Source organism: Danio rerio, chromosome 8 (assembly GCF_049306965.1).
Source record: "Danio rerio strain Tuebingen ecotype United States chromosome 8, GRCz12tu, whole genome shotgun sequence".
Classification (NCBI taxonomy): Eukaryota; Metazoa; Chordata; class Actinopteri; order Cypriniformes; family Danionidae; genus Danio; species Danio rerio.
Genome location: NC_133183.1, coordinates 54,878,530 through 54,898,874, shown reverse-complemented (window position 1 = coordinate 54,898,874; position 20,345 = coordinate 54,878,530). Strand labels below are relative to the sequence as shown.

General features: G+C 35.9%; 4 protein-coding genes across 5 annotated transcripts in view; 1 reads left to right on the top strand and 3 right to left on the bottom strand.

The window, feature by feature from the left end:
- Nucleotides 1-19,437, bottom strand: part of LOC141375917 (uncharacterized) — a 40,285-nt gene extending 20,848 nt beyond the window's left edge. Inside the window, exon 1 of the mRNA XM_073911130.1 lies at nt 19,336-19,437. The gene's annotated coding sequence lies outside the window, so the exon portion shown is untranslated. The remainder of the gene's footprint in view (nt 1-19,335) is intronic.
- Nucleotides 1-20,345, bottom strand: part of grk5l (G protein-coupled receptor kinase 5 like) — an 821,722-nt gene that overhangs the window by 236,526 nt on the left and 564,851 nt on the right. The gene's annotated exons all lie outside the window — the stretch shown is intronic.
- LOC100148190 (uncharacterized) lies at nt 853-4,360 on the top strand. Its single transcript, XM_073911122.1, has 7 exons — nt 853-883; nt 2,214-2,890; nt 2,986-3,031; nt 3,098-3,189; nt 3,524-3,634; nt 3,760-4,033; nt 4,148-4,360. The coding sequence occupies exons 1-7, from the start codon at nt 872-874 to the stop codon at nt 4,358-4,360; spliced, it is 1,425 nt and encodes a 474-aa protein (XP_073767223.1). The 5' UTR covers nt 853-871.
- LOC141375915 (uncharacterized) lies at nt 4,645-19,903 on the bottom strand. 2 transcript variants are annotated; one of them, XM_073911114.1, is made up of 15 exons: nt 18,105-19,903; nt 16,887-16,981; nt 16,729-16,797; nt 16,057-16,270; nt 15,866-15,941; nt 14,263-14,609; nt 14,098-14,171; nt 13,899-13,990; nt 13,624-13,821; nt 13,431-13,517; nt 13,084-13,337; nt 12,872-13,000; nt 12,417-12,551; nt 10,393-10,504; nt 4,645-5,249 (listed from the first exon to the last, which is right to left on the bottom strand). In XM_073911114.1, the coding sequence occupies exons 1-15, from the start codon at nt 18,114-18,116 to the stop codon at nt 5,032-5,034; spliced, it is 2,112 nt and encodes a 703-aa protein (XP_073767215.1). In that variant the 5' UTR covers nt 18,117-19,903; the 3' UTR covers nt 4,645-5,031. The 2 variants fall into 2 exon arrangements, with proteins under 2 accessions (XP_073767215.1, XP_073767217.1); XM_073911116.1 differs by having other exon boundaries at nt 4,648-5,249; nt 13,431-13,514; nt 18,105-19,388.

The following is a 20,345-nucleotide window of genomic DNA, read 5'->3' as shown; positions in this document are numbered from 1 at the left end:
CACACTTAACCTGCCTATTGTCAACATATTCTCCACTTTTTCCCTACATACTTTTTTTATATTTTGTATCTTAATGTTCACCCTCACAGTTCATAAAAAGTACTGTTTTGATAGTTGCAGAATTATGATAATTTTAAGTTAATGCTGATGAAGAGAGAACTTGTCATGGATAGATTGAGATAGCTTTTAGATTCAATCAGCACAGAATGTTGATGATGCTAGGAAGGCCATTACAGGAGCTGCTAACAAACTGGCAATGTTGGGGTCACTTCGGCATATACAGACCTTAGAAGACAGAGATGATGTGGTAGCAGCAACAAACTTCTTGCTGGAGAGAAGGTTGAGGGTATGGAACAAAATCAATGCCTAAAGTATTGAAATAAAAAGCTTGTCGAATTACACTAACTGAAAAAAATAATGCATTGAATTAACAAGTGCTTGCTTTTTAATGACATGAATTGCCAGGGTTTGTATTTTTATGTCCCGAAATTTAATATGGCTGTTTATTTGAGCTGTGAATATTTCAACTAAAAATATTTTGCACACATTTTTATACTTAAATTCAATAGTTCATAATTCACCATTCAGAATTCAATTCCAAAACATTCAGTTCTGTTTAAAAATACGATATATATTATTCAAAATGCAATTTTCAGTGCATTTTATTTCAGTTCAAAAATTCGCTTCCATAAATTCAGTGGTTCAAATTCGACTGTTGAAATTCGACATTACATCCGGGAACTGCAGGAAAAGCAATGGATTACGGATCCAAGATCACTCTGCTGTTAGACGTCCTCGACAGCAGGTGGTGCTAGAGGCAGTTATTTCTTCATCAACAAGCAAACGCAAGACGACGTGTTAATGGGCGAAGATGGACCAAGAGGTGAGTTTATTATCAGCACAAACAGTGTTTGTTGTTGTATGTAGTTTTAGTGCAGTGTAAAGTCTGACTTGAAGGCATTACAGTTTACCGGAAGCCGATTGAGCTGGCTGACTGAAAATCAAGGTCAGTCTGTATATACCCCATTAATACAAATAGAGTAAGTTACATGCATTAGTATGGAGCTTCAACTATATGCAGTTACAAAATCGTCACGTCTGTTTTCCTTAAAAATAGACGATCTTCATTGCCTGATAAATTGCATAAATAAAGTGGGTCTCATAATGTACAAGAAGCATAGCATAAATAAACACATAAATTCAGTTTTCCTGTGCCATGTCTTTAAACTATGAACATTTATTTTACTCCAGTATTTTCAATAGTGTCTGCGCTAGCCAGCTAATCCTGACAGCCTGTGTTTTTTGTCTCCTTTTATGCTTTAACAACTAAATGAATGCTTATGTCTATTAAATGGAATGTATTGTAATCACATTACAACATCGATGCTGTAAGGAACCTTATAAAATTGAAAAAAGTCCTATGAACCGTTCACTGGAAGTTTATGAGTATGGGAAGAAACACTAGCTGTGCACCCTAAAGCATACTTTCTGCCCCTTTCTATTGATGTTCTTTCGCTCCTACAAAAAAAAGTCAAATTTCACATGCAATTCAGTAAAATCCTGTAATTTGCGCACCCAAACCGTCAAATGCACACAAAATGTGTAATTAAATGCTGCCCTTTATTATTATTTATATTGATATTCTTTTACTGGGAGCTTAAACATATGACAGATAATGTAGATAACATGCATCAAAGGTATACAATATCATTCAATAGAAATAAAAGTGGGCTTAATAAAAAAAATTATTCACTATGTGAAAATGGCTTAAATACATACAGGAACATTCAGTAAATATTTAATAAAAACATCCAGTAAAATGTAAGTTTGTCTATGGGCTAGGTGTGTGACTAGAGCGCTTAACGAGTTGCAACTTCAGATAACTCATGTAAACAAAATCAAGCAACATTTTTATCAGTTTCACAGCAGGTGCAGCAAATTCTCACAACACAGATTAAAAAAACTTTATTTACAGTGTGCAAAACAGTGTTGTCAAATTAATGTAGTTTTTTTTTTTTTTTTTTTTACAAAATGTTGTGATCTTTTAGCCACAGTAGCTTTTGTAAATATGGCCCACTTATAATAATGTTAAATAATTGTGATTTGTGTTTTTTATGATTTTTGATGTAATCCAGCAGCCCTGTTATTTAACTTTTGTTTGGTTTCGTCAGCAAAGGTGAGGTATTTAACACTCCTTATGTATTTCTCTTTAGCAATTGCTTTTGGATTATGTTTTGCAAAGACTTCGTTCACGTTTGGAAACTGCTATTGGACGCCTACCCCTTGACATGGACTTCCTAGAGTTTATCTGCTCGCAAGAATTGGTCTTTTTAAGTGCTGTATCCAATTCAGTTACCATACCACAGGACATTATGGATGGCATCACAGAACTGCTTGGACTAATTCAGCTCAACCTGTCAAACGAGGAGATACGCACTCCTACTAATGTTCTTCAGGAGTCAGGGTCGATGGGACGGCCACGTCTTGTCATCTCACCAGATTTCATCACCAATCTCTTGGACATAAACTGTTCTGTTCCAACCATTGCTAGCATGATTGGAGTAAGCACACGCACAGTATTTAGGCGAATGTCTGAATGTAACCTTTCTGTTCGGGCACGATATAGTACTCTCACAGATGAAGAATTAGACGATTGTGTGAAAGAATTACAACGTCACATCCCTCACTGTGGATACAGAATGATGAGAGGAGCTCTAAAGGCAAGAGGACACCTAGTCCAGTTTGAACGGGTCAGAGCTTCATTACACCGGGTTGACACACTTGGAGTCCTGTCCCGAATGACACAGATGGGCTGTGTGGTACGAAGGACCTATTCAGTCTCTAGTCCTCGGTCAATAATGCACATTGACACAAATCATAAGTTGATTCGGTAAGTTTGTCATGTTTGTTCAAAGTTATTTGCATATTCCAGTTCTTGCAATTATGTGAGTTTTTAAGACATTTGTATTCTTTTTCTTGATTTAGCTACAATATAGTCATCTTTGGTGGTGTGGATGGCTTTTCACGAAAGGTAGTTCACCAAGTTTATATTAATAATGTACATTGTCATTTTTTACAGTTATTTCTCTTTTAACAGATAATGTACCTTGGAGCTGCCACTAATAACCTCGCAGCAACTACCTTGGATTTTTTTCAGGAAGCAGTAGAGACATTTGGCTTTCCTCTCAGGTACATTTAAGTTCATTAAAGAAATTGTTACTTTTTTTTTTTTTTTTTTTTACATTAAGTAAAATGCATGTTGCATATTAATTTGCATATTATGTTAGATTTTTTTGTTGTTTTTTTATTTAGTGGTGCAAACAAATTTCCATAGTATACAATTGGCACACAAAAAAAATCTATCATTCTGTCTTTGTTTACCTGGCCTCCGAATACTCATGAATTTATTACATCAAAAATAATGTTTTTTTCCCCACATTTACTATATTAGAATTTTATATGAAGTGGTAACAGAGAGGCTTGAATTTTATTAAGCGCTGTGCTTTAACTGGCATGTTTTAAGGGTACGAGGTGATCAGGGGGTTGAGAATGTGGATGTGGCTCGCCTTATGTTTACCGTTCGTGGAACTGGAAAGGGCAGCTTCATTTCTGGAAAGAGCATACACAATCAGCGGCAAGTTTCAATTTTTAAATTTTTTTTCATTCTTAGGAATGTTTATAAATTTTTTTAAGAGTTGCACTGTTATGTAAGAATGTGTAAGAATATTACATTTTATTAGCATTTTCCATTCTCTTTAGTATTGAGAGGCTGTGGAGAGACGTCTGGACATCAGTAACAAATGTTTACTATGATGTTTTACATGGTTTGGAAGAAGGTGGCTACCTTGACATTTCTGACCATACTCACCTCTTCTGCTGCCACTATGTATTTCTTCCACGGCTTCAAGATGATCTTAATCTTTTTCGAAACACTTGGGATAATCACACAATACGCACAGAGGGTTGTATGACTCCTAACCAGTTGTGGGTGATGGGAAGCATACGCAGTCCTGTACAAGAATCTGACATAGAGGTATGTTTGATAGAATTTGGCAGTTTAAGGCAACTGAATAGATATTTTTTTATGCCGTTTGTTAATTTCAGAACTGTATGCGGGATTTTGAGACATTAAATTTGCTGTTTTTAGGGATTGAGAATACCCCACATTGACTGGGAAAGTAGTGGCCTGTGTGTTGATGGACACTCCAGCATTGTTGTGCCTCCGACAGGATGTCCCCTGACTGAGGAGCAACTGGTACTGCTCCAAGAAACTATACATCCCAAAAGACCTTCACAGACCTTTGGCTGGGACATATATTTAGCTGCACTTGATTTTTGCCAATCTGTTCTAATGGAATAATTGTGAATTTCATCTTCATCTTGTGGAAATAAAAATGTATACAATCTAGTTACAAATGAACAATACTATATATAACTGAAAAGATGTATGCTTTGGTTTTTATAAATTGGTTTATATAAATATATTGATGAGATCTAGGCTGGAAAATGCCATTTACCTTGTACTAGTACTTGATTGGCATGCTTTGTTTAGTTCTGACTTCTATCATTAGCAATTAAGTAATATTGACTAGAGATGACAATGCCTTAAAATAATAACTATACTGTATATAGAACAAACAACCTGCTAGAAAGAATGTGTAGTTTCTTTTATTATTTCACATCTTGTAGTTGTACTGTGCAAGCACAGTATAAAATCCACTGAATTTATCCAAAACATTTGAAATTCAATTAATAAAACAAGTACTTTTAAGTATTCTGCAGATTTTGACGTTATTAAACAAGCATGAACAATACATTGTGTAACAATGTAAACTTACAAATTGGCTGTAAAATGTATATATAAAAACATCAGCCAATTACTTAAGAACTGCTATATCTTATAGCATAGTAACAATATAAAGACATGAACATTATGCATAAATGTACACAATCAAGCTTAAATGCGCAGTACAGAACTTTAGATCTTTACCAGCATCTTATAATAGTATGTGTAACATACTTGCCAAAAAATTACACATGGCCAAAACCATACTGGCAAGTACCAATGCACATCATTAAGTCACTCACAAAGGACTGGTAATCGGAGTAGTGCCCTGGTATCCTAAGAACGCAGAAGCATGTGGAAGACTTTGGGAGATCACTTTTTACGATTTCGACAACCATATTTTCTTCCATCCGCTCCCATCCAACCCAGAACTTCATGAGGTTTTTTAGGTCCTTGGCAGATGCTAAAGTAACAAAAAAAATTTAAAAGTTATAGAATCAGCAGTAAAATTATTTTTCTTTCATTGTGTAAAGTTGAGAAATGTCAAAATGTTATGAATTTTTTTCTAAATCCAAGCTGGGGAACACGGGTCCTGGAAAGTTTAGCTCTAATAGAAAAAAAAGGTTTATCTGTCTGGAGCCTTTGTAATCCTGAAGATATTGATGGTTCAAATGTTTGATTAGGGTTGGTGCAATGTTAACTAATATTCTTGCATTCATACATCCAAACTTCACAGGCATGAAGGGATAATTCACCCAAAAATGGAAATTGGCATTTCTCATCTCAAATGCTGCAAAAGCATTGTTCATTTTTAGCATGTTAACTAGTTAGCTAATGAATCCTATTAGTGTTGATTAGTGATTTGGATACTCGTATTCTTTAGTAATATATTGCCTTGTTAAAAAAATAAATAAAAACAACTTGAAGGTTACCTTAATCCAACTAAAGTCATAAGTGAACTAAACAGAAATGGAATTAAGACATGTGGAGTATGCATAGTGGAATTATTTAAATAAACATCGCGTTCAGACTATTACCGTCATGTAGGACTTTTCGCCATCTTTTCCCACAAGACCCAATCACGCTGCTGTCGGCAAAGGACCACACAGGCGCACACATCGCAAAATGTATAAGTTTAATAAATTCCATAACACTCTCACCAATCCTTACTCATTATTTGCTATTAGACGCAAATAATGAGTTTGTCACAGGGCATGAATGAAATGTTCATGAGTTAAAGTGAAACTGCCTAACAGCAGTTAAAAGTCAGGCATCCTGCTGATTTTATTCCGCACTTTTTTGTCAGACGGCTCACCGGTCAGGTATACATCCACACTAAAATATCAAGGTGAAAGTCACCATAACTTGCGTGAAATAGACCCAGCTCCCAACCCAACTTTCAGAATAGATTAACGGCCATATTTTTTTTAATCGTGCGATAAAAGTATCTATCTATCTATCTATCTATCTATCTATCTATCTATCTATCTATCTATCTATCTATCTATCTATCTATCTATCTAAATAAAAAAACTGTCAATTGATTAATCTCACTTTTAATCACACTTAAAAAATTATTCACACTTTTTTTAGAAAATTAACCGCGATTAATCTCATTTAAAAGTAATGTAAACGCAAGACAAAAACTATTTAAATTCAAAATATAATTGTTTATAAGAACTTTTGTTTAACTTGTAACAGATTTCTTTATGTAAACAACATACCCACAATAAACCATCAAGATCCTGGCTTGACAGCCATATTAATTACAGAAATAAAAACACAGGCATATTAATGCCATTTGAATTTCAAAACAATCAATGCCAATAAATAAAAAAATGATTTTCAGGTTGGATTCTAAGTGGACTGCAAAAATGCCAAAATAGGCATTGCAGATATGGAAATTGGAAAATAATAATAATAATAAAGTATTGAATACAAACAATTACACTCATTAAAAGTTTTGCTGTGAGTTAAGAACATTAATTATAAAACAGAAACAATTTTGCTCAGTCCTCCTTTACATTCAGACAGTTGCTATAACAGTCCAGTCTGTTGACATTATCGGGGGACAATGTGGTCCGTTTCTTTTGAATGATGTGAGCTGAGAGTGCCAAGCCATCTCCCTGCAATTCTGAACTTTTAGATTTAGTGGCTACGGACAATAGGAAGGTTTGTTGCTGGTAGGTTTCTCGCGCGCACACACACAGACACACACACACTCACAAACACATAACGCACAGAGGTCAGGGCAGCTGGAGCAACTCCCTTCAGATTCAAAACGCATGATCTCTTCATCATATTTGCTTAAACTAAGCATTCTAAAGTATGGCTGTATTAAACAAACATTCTGACACAACGATGCGAAGCAGACGCTTTACAAAACTTTCGTTTATGAAGGAAACACGTCAAACTTAATAAAACATTTGAGGGCGCGAGCTGAAAGGCAGATAAATGCGCTGTCTTTGACTTCATTTACTTGGACACCAATACTCAGATTTTAATATGATTAAGATAATACTCTTATTAAGAGTCTACCATGTCAGCAGCGACTTTTGATTACCTTAAAGAACCACTGAGTCATGAAATGCAAAAGTTTTTCTTTCCGTTCGCCATGCGGTATCTAATTCCATTAAAACAGAAGACGAAAGTTAAAAATGAAAACACCCGAAATTAGATAAGATTCTGCATAGCTCAGTAATGTGACATTAATTGTTTTATACTGAAACTTGCCTACAAAATGTGCTTCCTTGGACTTATCCATATTTCTTTGCATGTTTACCACATGTCGGCCACAACAGGGAAAAAAAAAAAAAAAAAAAAAACTGCAACTTTTTTTTTACGTGTTAAATATTTTAAATTACGCACTAATTTTGACAGCACTAATTTATATATATATATATATATATATATATATATATATATATATATATATATATATAAAACAGTTGTGTCTGGTTCTCAAATCCGATTGGCTGATAGCCCAGCGATATTTTCCAATAACAGCACTGGTCCAGCCTCTCAACCCTTGTTTATCAGTCCACACACATAGTGATAGTAGATTAATAGACTCACTACAGTTTGACAAACTGTACTTTTGAGGCTTTTTAGGTGGGAATGAACTTGTTTATGGACAGAAAAATTAGCAAATTGACTAAAACTACAGCTGATTAAATGATCAATTTTATTTTTATAAAAAGATAAGTGACACTAAGTTGATCTCTCCTTTTCGTATGTTGTAGTGCTGTATTTATACCATAGTAATCTGGTAGTGTTTTCTTTGCTGTGGCTCTTTCAGGGTTAATTATTCTGATCTCCCCATTGCAGAGAAATACTGGGAAATCTCTGTAGACTGATGTCATTTCATGCTGTTTAGCTTTATAAAATTAGAATGTGCGCAAAAATCACTAGTTTTGTCATCACTTTAGACATTACGCTAGAGAATAATTCAAACACTAGCTCTACAGTGACGTTGGTGAATGAGCAGCAGTTTCTGCTGTTCTGGCAGTTATCTCCAGATGTGAATGACAGTAGTTCCTCATTCAAATAGGTTTGAGACTCTGTTTGATTTTCTTTTTTATATACAAGATTATGCCATATAACTGTTGTATAAACGCAATATCACACTCATAGCAGTGCAATATGGCTGTATATCTTAAGTGGTGTAACACCAAGGCACTCAGCCATTGCTGATATACAGCCATATTGCACTGCTACTTGTGGGATATTGCATTTATACGGCAGTTCTGTAGCATAATCATGTATATATATAAAAAAATCAACCAAGTAGAGTCTAAAAACCCTTTTGTATAAGGAACTATTTTTTTTCACCATTCATTCACATCTGCAGCTGACGTCAGAACAGCAGAAACATTTGCTAATTCACCAACATCAATTTAGAGCTAGTGTTTGAATGATTATCAAGCATAGTGTGTAAAGTGATAACAAAACAGTTGATTTTGCTCCCATTTTAAGATTATAAGGCTGAACTTGACATGAAATTCAATAAGTCTACAGAGATATCTTCTTACAGTGTTACAGTCTACAGTATTTCTATGTTGCAATCTGCATATTACAATAGGTAACCTTGAAAAAAGCAGCCCAAATCCCTACCAGACTGACGTTGTGTTTGCGATAATGAAAAATGATGAACAGATGCAGGCATTTTTCTTTCTTTTTGCCAACACAACACATATTCCTGATATGGGAATGACATCTCACACTCAATACACTGGATATATATGGTATAACTCAGTATAAATACAGCACAACAACATAAAAAAGAAAGAGATCGACTTAGAATATTACTTAAAAGCATACCTGCCAACATTTGTCTCCGATAGGAAAGTAACTGTACTATGGTGTTAGTAACTGTATTAAGCACCAGGTTTAGGGTGGCTGCTGCGAGCGGAAACTGTAAAATTGGTCTGAAATACAGGAGGATCCTGGGAAAAACGGGAGTCTTGGCAGGTATGCTTGCCAGTTTAATAATGATTTGATTAGCTGTAGTTAGAAATTAGGCTGTTTTAATCTTCTAAGGGCTTATTATCTGGTCCTGTCGCCGTCTTGTGGATAGACAACGTCAACCATCTTAGGTCACCTTAATGGCAGGCTAAAGCCTGCTTTATACTTCCGCGTCAAGGGACCGGCGTAACCAACGGCGCATGCAACGCACGTAACTGTGCATTTATACTTCTGCGGCGCTGTCTCTGTTGGTCTGCATTAACACTTCCAAAACGCTAGTTGGCAGTGAGGTGTTAATGTGTCTCTGTGTCAAGTTTCTTCGCCTGTGTTTTGTATGTTTTGAACGCTTCCGGGATGTACAAGTGGCTCAAACTCGCTCATTTTGAGGCAGGAACTGGTGGACGTGCAACAACTTTAACTATGAGGTAAACACAAAACAAAACTTTCCACCAGGAGCTCCTTCGCAGGACTCCACACTTGTAAACAATCGCTCCATTGGGCTCGCCAGGAGGTGCATGCAAGCAACGCCGACGGCCACGGCGTAGGGCTATGCGTCAGCACCGTAGCATACGCGTGCGCTTGACGCAGAAGTAAAAATCAGCCTTAATGGCCGCTGACGCGATGTCTCTCAGAAATTATAAATATTTTAAAATAGGCATTATCTTTATAAATAAACTGCAATCTAAACAACTGCATTCTCAACTAAAAAAAGCCTTAAAAGTACATGATGTTGCCTACCAGCAGCAAAATTTGTCAAATTGTAGAGTGTCCTCTGGTTGTTGTGGGTGGAGTAATACACAAGGGTGAAGGAGCTGGACCAGTACAGCTATTAGCCAATCAGATTCAAAAACCAGCCAGAACTTTGTGTGTGTTTGTGTGCGTTTATGAACAGTTCAGATGCAAAAACCTTTAAGAGTCATCTGAAAATACCATAAAAAAGCCTCCTTTGTTTGTTACGTTATTTCACTATAAAGACAATAAACAGGACTTATCCTTTGATGTAAAACTGAAAATACTAAACCTGCAAGCAGGAGCCTCCTAAAAATGCTCATTTAAGAAGAAATTTTCAGACGGCATTGAGGTTTTTGCATCTAAACTCTTTATATACACACACAAAATTTGTAAAACTATAAAGTACATACCTGTCTCAATGAATTTTTTTAGATACCCTGTGATCCTGTCCTTTTCATCAGTAGAGTATTCGTCATCTTCACTGTCACTCTCTGTAGGCCAGGAAATATGGGAGAGCAGCATCTAAAAATATAAAATTAAAATAATAATATATATATATGACTGAGTAAGTATTTGTAACCTTTTATATAGTTTTTCCAATAAAATCAGCTTTAAGTGCTTATTTATTCATTTTATTTTCTTTGCCAGATGACAATCAACAGGGTTTGTGCAGATATCATAATGTTAAATTTAAGTCTTTAAGACCTTATTAAGACCATTAAGTATTAAATTTAAGACCTATATTGCAATATCAAAAACAAGTGAGAGAAAATGTACAATCACAAAATTAGTGGTAAAATAAATGTATTCATATTGAACAGTACTAGAGACAGGTTAGATGCACCATTGAACTACAGAAATAAACAAACATCTTAATGCTGATTTACAGTTTTGCCTGGTGCAGCAGCGCACACCTCACGAAACAGATGAGGCTTTTATACTTGACATGTTTGCCATTGAGATATTCTAATAAATAACAAGGGGCGGTCAAAAGAAACAGACAGTAAAATCAGACTATGGCGTTATTTAACTACGGCGTTATTTCTCTGACAAATGTATCAAATAAAGTAATACAAGTCAAGAGCATATTCATGTACTATGAGCAAGTGAATCTCTTTGCTCGTGCAACGATTTCCTCTGTGGACAAAACTGCATGCGAGCTCTCAAATATAATACGCTGCTTGTGCTCAAATTTTCTCACTCTCAATTAAGCACTGCTCAAGCACAAACTTTCTTGTGCGCTCTTAGTACATGGTTCCCTCTTCCTTTTGTGCTTTTTGATATGATTTATATTGGTGCACTATTTATTACCAATAACCAAAATAGACTTACATATTACATTTTTAATCTAATAAACCATAATAGTTTTGGCTGTATGGTACATGATGATATATTTCCAGTTTCAAACACTTAAAGACACAGAGAATAGTTGTATTTTAAAACTTTTATTAAACATCCATAAGGTGCACCATAATAATAAAATAAAAAAAAAAACATTTAAATATAACTAATGTAAGCAGAAATTAACTGATATAAAATATGGAACTTAATAAGGTATTATAGCATACTGTACTATTTACTCTTCAAATAAATCTCACAATCAATCCCATTTTATCATGGCAACTAAAATAAAGTGAACACGTTTCTGCTGTACAGTGTTTTGAAAAAGTACAGTAAAGTACAATCTTCAATGCTGTATTTTTATTTTATTTTTTTTACAATATAGAGTATATTATACTACAATTCACCACACTTTACTGTAGTAAAACTAAACTGTATTTCATTTTATCAGTTCACTATTCTTAATACTGCTGTATGCTGAAGCATCTCTGGAGAGGAAAAGCACGAAAGGAGGAGGAAACACAAGACACAAAAATTGTGAGTCTGCATCATCATTTGCACGTGAGCAGCCAGTGTTTAGAGTGCTCATGTGCAGTTTTGTTCACGAACAGATGAAACCGGTGGGTAAGCAAAGAGATTGTATTACATGAATGCGCTCTTTATTTTTAAAACTGCGCTTACCACATTTGTCAGTAAAATAAAGCAAACTTCTGCCAACACAACGATGATTTGTCGCGCACTGAGTTTAATAACAGGAAGCTGATTGGCTATTGCAAATTGAGCATTTTGTAGATGTAATACCGCAAATTACAATAGGACTATTGAAATAAAGAACTACAACACCCCGAAAACCTAGAAACAACTAAAAAGAATTAAAATGAGCGTTAGATGTAGCGTTACATGGACATCAAAAAAATAACACCTGTGCAAAAATAGTTAAGCCCTAGAACATTAAATTTAAGACTTTTTAAGGCCTTAAATTACAATTTAAAATTTTTAACTTTAAGACCACACGGAAACCCTGAATCAAAATGACTTGCTCTTTGCAAGGGGAACGGCATTTGAAGTTCTCTAAACCAGAAGGAAGCCTTACCTCAGAGGTGACCAGGTCCTCTGATTCATTTGGGAAGAATACCACATCCTTCCTCTCAGTTAAAAGATTCCAAACAAAAGTGTCTTTCAGCCCTCGTTTAATTTGTTTGATTTGGCGTGTTCTTCTCCCAATAACCTAAAAAAAAACTATATTATCAGCACACCCACAAATGAATAAAATAGCTGAAAACTGAAAATGTAAGAAACATTCAATAATCAAAATTACAAACACTAAGTTTGACACAACATCAATTATGAGATGCTGCTTTAAAGCAGTTTACAGTGAAATTAAATGACTAATTTAAAATGGTTGTATATATTCTTATCAAGCCATTAAAGGCATGACTAAACTGCATTAAGTATTCAAGAAAAATCAGTTGCAAAAAATTACGGAAATGTATAGAAAACCTTGGGCACTTTCTATTGTCACAGACATTACATATATATTTTAATTACCGCATGAGACAAAAGGCGTTCGTAAAGCCACCTTCTGTTTTCATCTGTTGGACCAGGAAGATCCCAGGATAAACACAGTTCCAGGATTTTTGTGTATGCATCCTCAGTCAGTGGAGACTGTCCACTGAGCTAAAAGAAAACAACAACAACAATTTATTCCAAATAGATGTAAACATTAAAAAAATTAAACAAGTTTACAAATATATAAATACCAAGTTGATGGTCTCGCGAAGGTCGATATCCGGGCAATCTTCTAACTGTAAGGTGGCTGTGTCCTCAGAGCCTCCAAGAAGAACATGAACAAATGCTCTGCTAAGCCCAGCAAGGCATGGCCCGCCATGCAGAAATGAATGGCCTAACATTCTCCCTGCTACTTGAAAGAGATCACTTTCAATGAGAAACTGCGATGACGAAGGCACTAGGTGGTCTGCCTCACCCTCAAAGAGGCAAGTGACTCCAGTGTTGCCTGTTAGTTACAAATCAGTATTATGTAAATCCTATCAAAAAAAAATAAAAATAAAAACATAAATTTTGTAGTGCAAGTATTAAAATGTCATACCGAAGTTCAATCTAAAACCATATTTCAGTTTTTCCAGAACTGTGGAAAAAAAATGTCTGGAAACACCATCACCAACTGCAGCATCTCCTAAAACAATGAAGATATAGTAACTAAAGCTATAAGCATGAATATGCTATATGAACGGTATATTTTATTGCATCCAAGTTTTTCTTTCTTTTACTCTAGGCTGCACCTTGAAGCTGACATTTAACAGGACATGCCCACTCCACGTTTCTTTGCTTGTAGAAGTTGATTAGCTGCCTGTCCTGTTCTTCCACACTTGATCTTAGATCCATGGACATGAAAAGGGGCTTCCCTGTCTCATGTAGCTGAAGTATTTGTTTTCTGTACAACAATGCAGCTGTCTTTGGATCCAAATGAGTCTTCCAATCTGTTCAATTAAATTACATTATTTTAACAATGCATCAGCAGCACAAGAATGTAAAAAACACACACACAAATAATTACCATTATCCATGATTGAAAAATCAGCAGTGTTGTTCACTTCATTATTCATGAATGAAAACTCAGCTGTGTTGTTACTGTCATCATTCACCGGACTACAATTTAAAAATGGTAAACAATTAAAATTATGGAAAATGTTACAGTGCAAGGTAAATATAACATTTTCCGTGTCTCAAAAAATAAATATTTACAGCTAGCACACCTTTCCCCACATTCACTGGCATGGACTTCTAAAATTCCAAATGGCATTACTTCTTGACAAATAGGACAGCAAGCCTATAATGCCGATAACCAAATAAACACAAATTACCACAAAAATTCTACTTTATATCACCTTGGGTCAAATATACATTAGGAAGAAACTAACCTGTTCATTGTTCTTGACTTCGTTGTCCTTGTTCTCACATTCTGCCTCCTGCTGATACTCATCTTGAGATTCATTCTCATCCTCCACCACAACAACATCAGTACAGGACTTAATGTGATTGGTTAAAAGCTGAAGTGGGTAGGATTCGTTGCATTTTTTGCAGATTGCCTTAGGCATATCACGAAAGGCTTCAGAAGATGGTGGTAAGGGAGCAGTATCAAGCTCATCCTGAAGAGGAGCTATGTAGAGGACTGAATTCTCTCCTATTTTGGTAGCTTTAATAAGCCTGCCAGTGTACCCACAGTCTGCAGGTGCCATTAGGACAAGTTTACGACTTCCCCAACCTCCTGAAATTAAAAACAAGACTGCTACGTAATGCCTTATTATATGTTATTAATAAAATAAAAAATTAGTAATCTAAAATTCATTTTCTATTACTTATAGGGGTGTAACAATACACTCAGCTCACAATATGATGTTCACAATACAATATGCATCACGATATTTTATTTATATTCAGTTAACATAATCCAACTTTATCTATCATAGAAAATGGCATTGTCTTTTACCATAAATACTCCTATGCATCTTGTCATTTCTTCAGCTTTGGCACTTAAGTGAGACACTCGATTGCACTTTGGTGTTATGGTTGAGGCTTAAATGATACATCATATTTGTTGTGTTCGCAGCTTTGTATGGCAGCATTTCTTTACAGTCTTTACACACAGTTCGTGTTTTGTCTGTTTTCTTGTTACCGTCCTATTCAGTAACTAGAAAACCAAAATGTTGCCAGATGTTGGACTTATAAGAGAATGAGCCATCCTCTATTTTAGCTACACACATATTGCCCTGCTACTAGTACAAGCAATCTGAATGCATGTGACAGCAGGTGGAATGTAGCTTAACCAATAAGAGAATAGATGTCATATTGCAATAAAATTGTCATAACGCCACAATGCATATTGTGACATTTTTGTATTGCAATAAATTGTACTACGATACATTGTTACACCCATAATTACATACATTTTTTTGTTTACCTAACAACATATTAAAAGCAAATTGTACTAACAGCTTGTGCCAATGTAACACATTTTTAAGTTAAACATTATTAGCGTTTAGTATAATAAACAGAAAAACGGGATGTGGTAATTGAGCTTGGACTCCATTCAAGCCAACATTGTCTTGTGTGCATACACCCAGGTGTAAAGGGATATCAAAAAATAGAATCTTGGCTTTTATCCACCCTCAGATTTTTCAACACACATTTCTTTGTTCTATCAAAGACAAGTATTTAGTATTAGCCATAATATTTGTGTTTCTACTACAGATGAGTGCTTCTTAACATTTAAAAAAAAAAAACATATTTTATGCTTAACAGAAGAAAGGAACTTAGAACAAGATATAGAGTAGTAAATGGCAACATTTTTAATTTTAGGTTAACTATCTTTTTAAGGTTGATGTGGTCTGAAATTGGTAAAAAACTAAATATGACAAGAACAAATGTGTAAAGCAACTAGGCACAAACTGCATATTTACACACATTACTATTTACTATGCTTTTATACAATTACAATATCTTACTCAAGACAGTGAATATTACCTGATGCTTTGTAAAGAAGCCAACCACCCATTACCCCACCAAGCTTAGGATATAATTCGATGAGCTTATCACATAACTGTTAAGGACAACAAGAATAATTAATCAAGCTGTTATCACTTCTCCGTATGAACATTCATAAAAATAATATGAGCAGAATTTAAAGGCACATTATGTTATGTATGGTTAGGTACCTCCTGATGAGTCATATTTTCATCTAGCATTGCAGTTCTGCGCCCTAGTCCTGCTTGAGTATGTAGAAGCTGATCTGGACTACTAGGAGATCGTTCACACTGGCCCGGAAGTAGGTGAAATGTCACCTGAAATGGTTTGGGTTTAATTGGTAAAGGACCTGTGCCAGTGAATCGTCGTTTCCCTCTACGATTTGTGAATAATCCAGGAAAGGATCTATCAGAATACCAGAACAAAATCAGAACAGAAATAATACATCAGAAAATGTAGGAATGCATTTTACAGCTTTGGAGCTTTGATGGTCAAAAGAGAACAAGCCCTCCAGACTAAGCCTATTTATTGTCTCCATTCAGAGTTTAGGTTCCTCGCCAATGTTGCATTCGCCTTGATTAGTTGAGCAATTAATTTTGTGCCATAGAGACACCTTTTTAACTGTATAGTGGAATTAAATTATTTCACATCTCAACTGAGTTTAATGGATACAGCACTGTTTTCTGCAGAGCTGTAGTATAGATTAAATTATCCAAATTAATAACCGATTAACTAAACTAAGTCAGTTCACTTAATGTCCAATTGGCAAACATCACATATTTTTTTCCACTGTTTAACTGCTTGGAAACAATTTGTAGTTATAAAAAAAAGTGTTATATAAACAAAGGTGACTTTGTACTGACCTAGTCATTTCTGACTGAACCGATGATGGCCCCGGAGTTGCAACTCTCGGTCTGACAACCTGAGATGATCTGACAAACCACAAAATAAATTAGCTATTAAAAGTTATCATTACATATGTGTTGACATTCACTTGAAATTCTTTCAAATGTTGCTATACCTGTTCATATCTTGACTAGTCGAAGGCCCGTCTCGCTCTTGACGTGTCAAAAGTGAGAGAAGGTGCCTTGCAGACCTTAAAACATCGTTGTCTCCCTTGTGAGACAAGCACAACAGAGATGGAAAGTGAAATTAAAAAACAAAAAAATCTGTCAATGGTGTAAAGTAGTTTTGCTTTCAATTCCTATTAACATATATATTTTGTTTACCCCACTGTAGATTTGTATGCCTGTTTCTTAATTTCACTTGATTTAAATAATATTTCTCTTACAATTATATTTTTTCAGAAATCAAAACAATAACCTTGTTGTTGCCTGCACAATATTGATGCAAGTCAGTTTCATTTTAGATAATGTATCCAGATATAAATGTGTAAATTTAAATGTCAACACTGGGGCAAATGAGCACACATAATCAATATACTCGGTGCTGTAAAAGTATGTTTTCAATTCTGGCATTTTGAAAACAGGTTCATGGAAGTGCTTTAATGTAGTCGTGACTTTTGACCATTCAAATTCTTGTAAAAAATACAATTTTATTCTTTGTCTCCTGCTAGGCTGGTAGTTTGGCAATATAGATTCAAATTACTTGCTTTATAAAAAAGCAAGATGATGGACTGACACATAACCTTTCTCGAATATTACAATCAGTCATCAAATAAGGTAGCCTAACATATTTCAATGGCTGAGTTTTAGTCATTTTCAGTGACTACTGCAAGCTATATACAGTACATTTTCAAATAAACCTTTCATCATCCAGGCACAGTTTCTAGAAGTGTTGATAAACTCATAGAGCTGGTGCACGTCTGAGGGGACGCCCCTTCTATGACGATAATCCGCGTCTATTGCAGCGGGAATTTTACGCGCGAATGAAGCGTGTAGCAAGTTCACTCAAAATGTCCACGCGTCTATTTACGCGCAAATGGCGCGATATATTAGTGCAAGCCGCATCTGGCGTAAACGACCCAATACGTTTATTATATACAAAGATCTAGCCGACCTCGCTCCCCATCAATCAACCCCCATCTCCTCTCCATCGCTGTTAACAATCAAAAACAGTCGACTCCTTAATTTCACGCCAAAGTTTTCCTTAAACTTGAGAGCCCTTTAACGTTACAGTGACATAAACTCGCCTTTAATTCAGATGAATTGCATATTATTATAAGCAATTTGAAGAAGTAATCTTAGATGTTATGTCTTAATTAGTGATTAATACTCACCTCTTGGTCCATCTTCGCCCATTAACACGTCGTCTTGCGTTTGCTTGTTGATGAAGAAATAACTGCCGCTAGCACCACCTGCTGTCGAGGACGTCTAACAGCAGAGAGTGATCTTGGATCCGTAATCCATTGCTTTTCCTGCAGTTCCCGGATGTAATGTCGAATTTCAACAGTCGAATTTGAACCACTGAATTTATGGAAGCGAATTTTTGAACTGAAATAAAATGCACTGAAAATTGCATTTTGAATAATATATATCGTATTTTTAAACAGAACTGAATGTTTTGGAATTGAATTCTGAATGGTGAATTATGAACTATTGAATTTAAGTATAAAAATGTGTGCAAAATATTTTTAGTTGAAATATTCACAGCTCAAATAAACAGCCATATTAAATTTCGGGACATAAAAATACAAACCCTGGCAATTCATGTCATTAAAAAGCAAGCACTTGTTAATTCAATGCATTATTTTTTTCAGTTAGTGTAATTCGACAAGCTTTTTATTTCAATACTTTAGGCATTGATTTTGTTCCATATGAGGGATTTTGTGCAGCAGTGAGTTACTAAATAAAGTAAATTTATATAAAGTAATTTCACATGCTTATGATTTGTCACAGAAGGTCTCACATTAGCTAATCATGATCTCATAATCATATGATTCCTAAGTTACTATAAATAACCAGTTTTTAGTCCACATTTATTTTCGTCTGGAAGATTGCTCTGCCTACGACTGTGCTTACCCATTACAAGCTACTAAACATATTTTCAGCTTTATATTAACCATCATTATCATTTGCTTTATCACCATCATTTCCTCCAACTATTCATCATTATTTTACACAAACTACAACATCATGAACAACAACACTACAACACCTAGGAAAACAACCAACAAACCAACATCCTGCAAAACAAACCCGATCTCATCGAAGCTCCTCCCGCAGCTCAACTCCTCACAGCACTGCCAGACTCTCAACCCGAGCTTGAGGCCGCCATCACAGGCCACCATATAACCCTTTCCACATCTAACTGACCTCTCCACCACAGATCTCCAGGTCCATCCATTTTAAAAATATCAAAATACTTCACCCACACCATCTTATGTCTCTGCCACCTCCTCCGTCCATCCGCCAAAGAGAGTTACTGTAATGGAAATCAGGTAACTGCTCGCCGAACTCAGAATCCACGCACCCAGATAGCTTAATAAACCAGAACTCCTCAAGCTTTACCACAATGCAAGATCGGACTCTCATCCTTCCTCAAGCCCTCCTGCTAGCCACACAGAGAAATAGTTCACGCTTCACTCCATATCCACAAGCCTCCTGCCCGCTACAAGGAAAGAGAAAATCAAAACAAAAACACAGCCAGCCACTCCTCCGCAAGACTGCAATACCAGGAAACCCGGCCACTTCAGATGACATCAAGCACTCTTACGCTTCAAGACCCCATTCAGGACATCCCTGCCTCTTCCCCTCTTCCCCAATCTTACTCCACCACCTTTCCTGACCTTCCGCCCCCTCCAGCTCTCTTATCAGCCCTCATTTCCCTTCTACCTCTAATACTCCATTTCATTCTCTTACTTCTGCTCCTCCTGCCCCTCCCCAAAATCAAACTTTATTATTTTTTTTTTTTACCCATCTCCAACTCTGCTTGCAACCAAATCCTTCCAGGTTCTGATATAGATTTTATTTAACTCCTCTCACCCATTGTACCTCCCGCAGCAGAACGCCAGGTTGATTTTGGCAAATTATCTGTCAACCTTAAACCTTCAGCCAGTAATCAATCCCGCATCCTATCCCTAGTAGAAATTTCCATTGCCTTCACCAGATTCACAGACATAATTTGTTCCGCATTCCCCCATAGGAGACGTGAGTTAAATGATTATATGGCAATCATCGCTGAGCTTCGCTCTCCTATAGGGGCACGCACTTCTACACTTATCAAAAATTATTCTCTGCCAAATGTGCCCTACACGTGACCCAGTGGAACCAGTGTCCTTACTGCGGGGCTCTGGACACTGAGCTCCACAACCAAGTATTTTTAGGATGCTGCAATTTAACCTGCGCTGTCTGCCACTCCGGTCTGCACCCCACTACCTCCTGTCCTCTTATGACCCCCTCTGATCCCGCTAAACCATCTATCAAATCCACCAGCTACGATCCTCAAACCCCAGCTACAACTTTCCTTCTCTTCTGTCTACTTGCCTCACACCCTACCTCTCTAGCCACAACATCTGCAT

Excerpts from the sequence above, each read along its gene's own strand:
- LOC100148190 (XM_073911122.1), top strand. Across the intron at positions 3,190-3,523 it reads ACATTTGGCTTTCCTCTCAG|GGTACGAGGTGATCAGGGGG; the intron begins GTACATTTAAGT and ends GCATGTTTTAAG. Across the intron at positions 4,034-4,147 it reads TACAAGAATCTGACATAGAG|GGATTGAGAATACCCCACAT; the intron begins GTATGTTTGATA and ends TGCTGTTTTTAG.
- LOC141375915 (XM_073911114.1), bottom strand. Across the intron at positions 14,610-15,865 it reads GCTTCTTTACAAAGCATCAG|GAGGTTGGGGAAGTCGTAAA; the intron begins GTAATATTCACT and ends TTTTAATTTCAG. Across the intron at positions 13,001-13,083 it reads TTCGCGAGACCATCAACTTG|CTCAGTGGACAGTCTCCACT; the intron begins GTATTTATATAT and ends GTTTTCTTTTAG.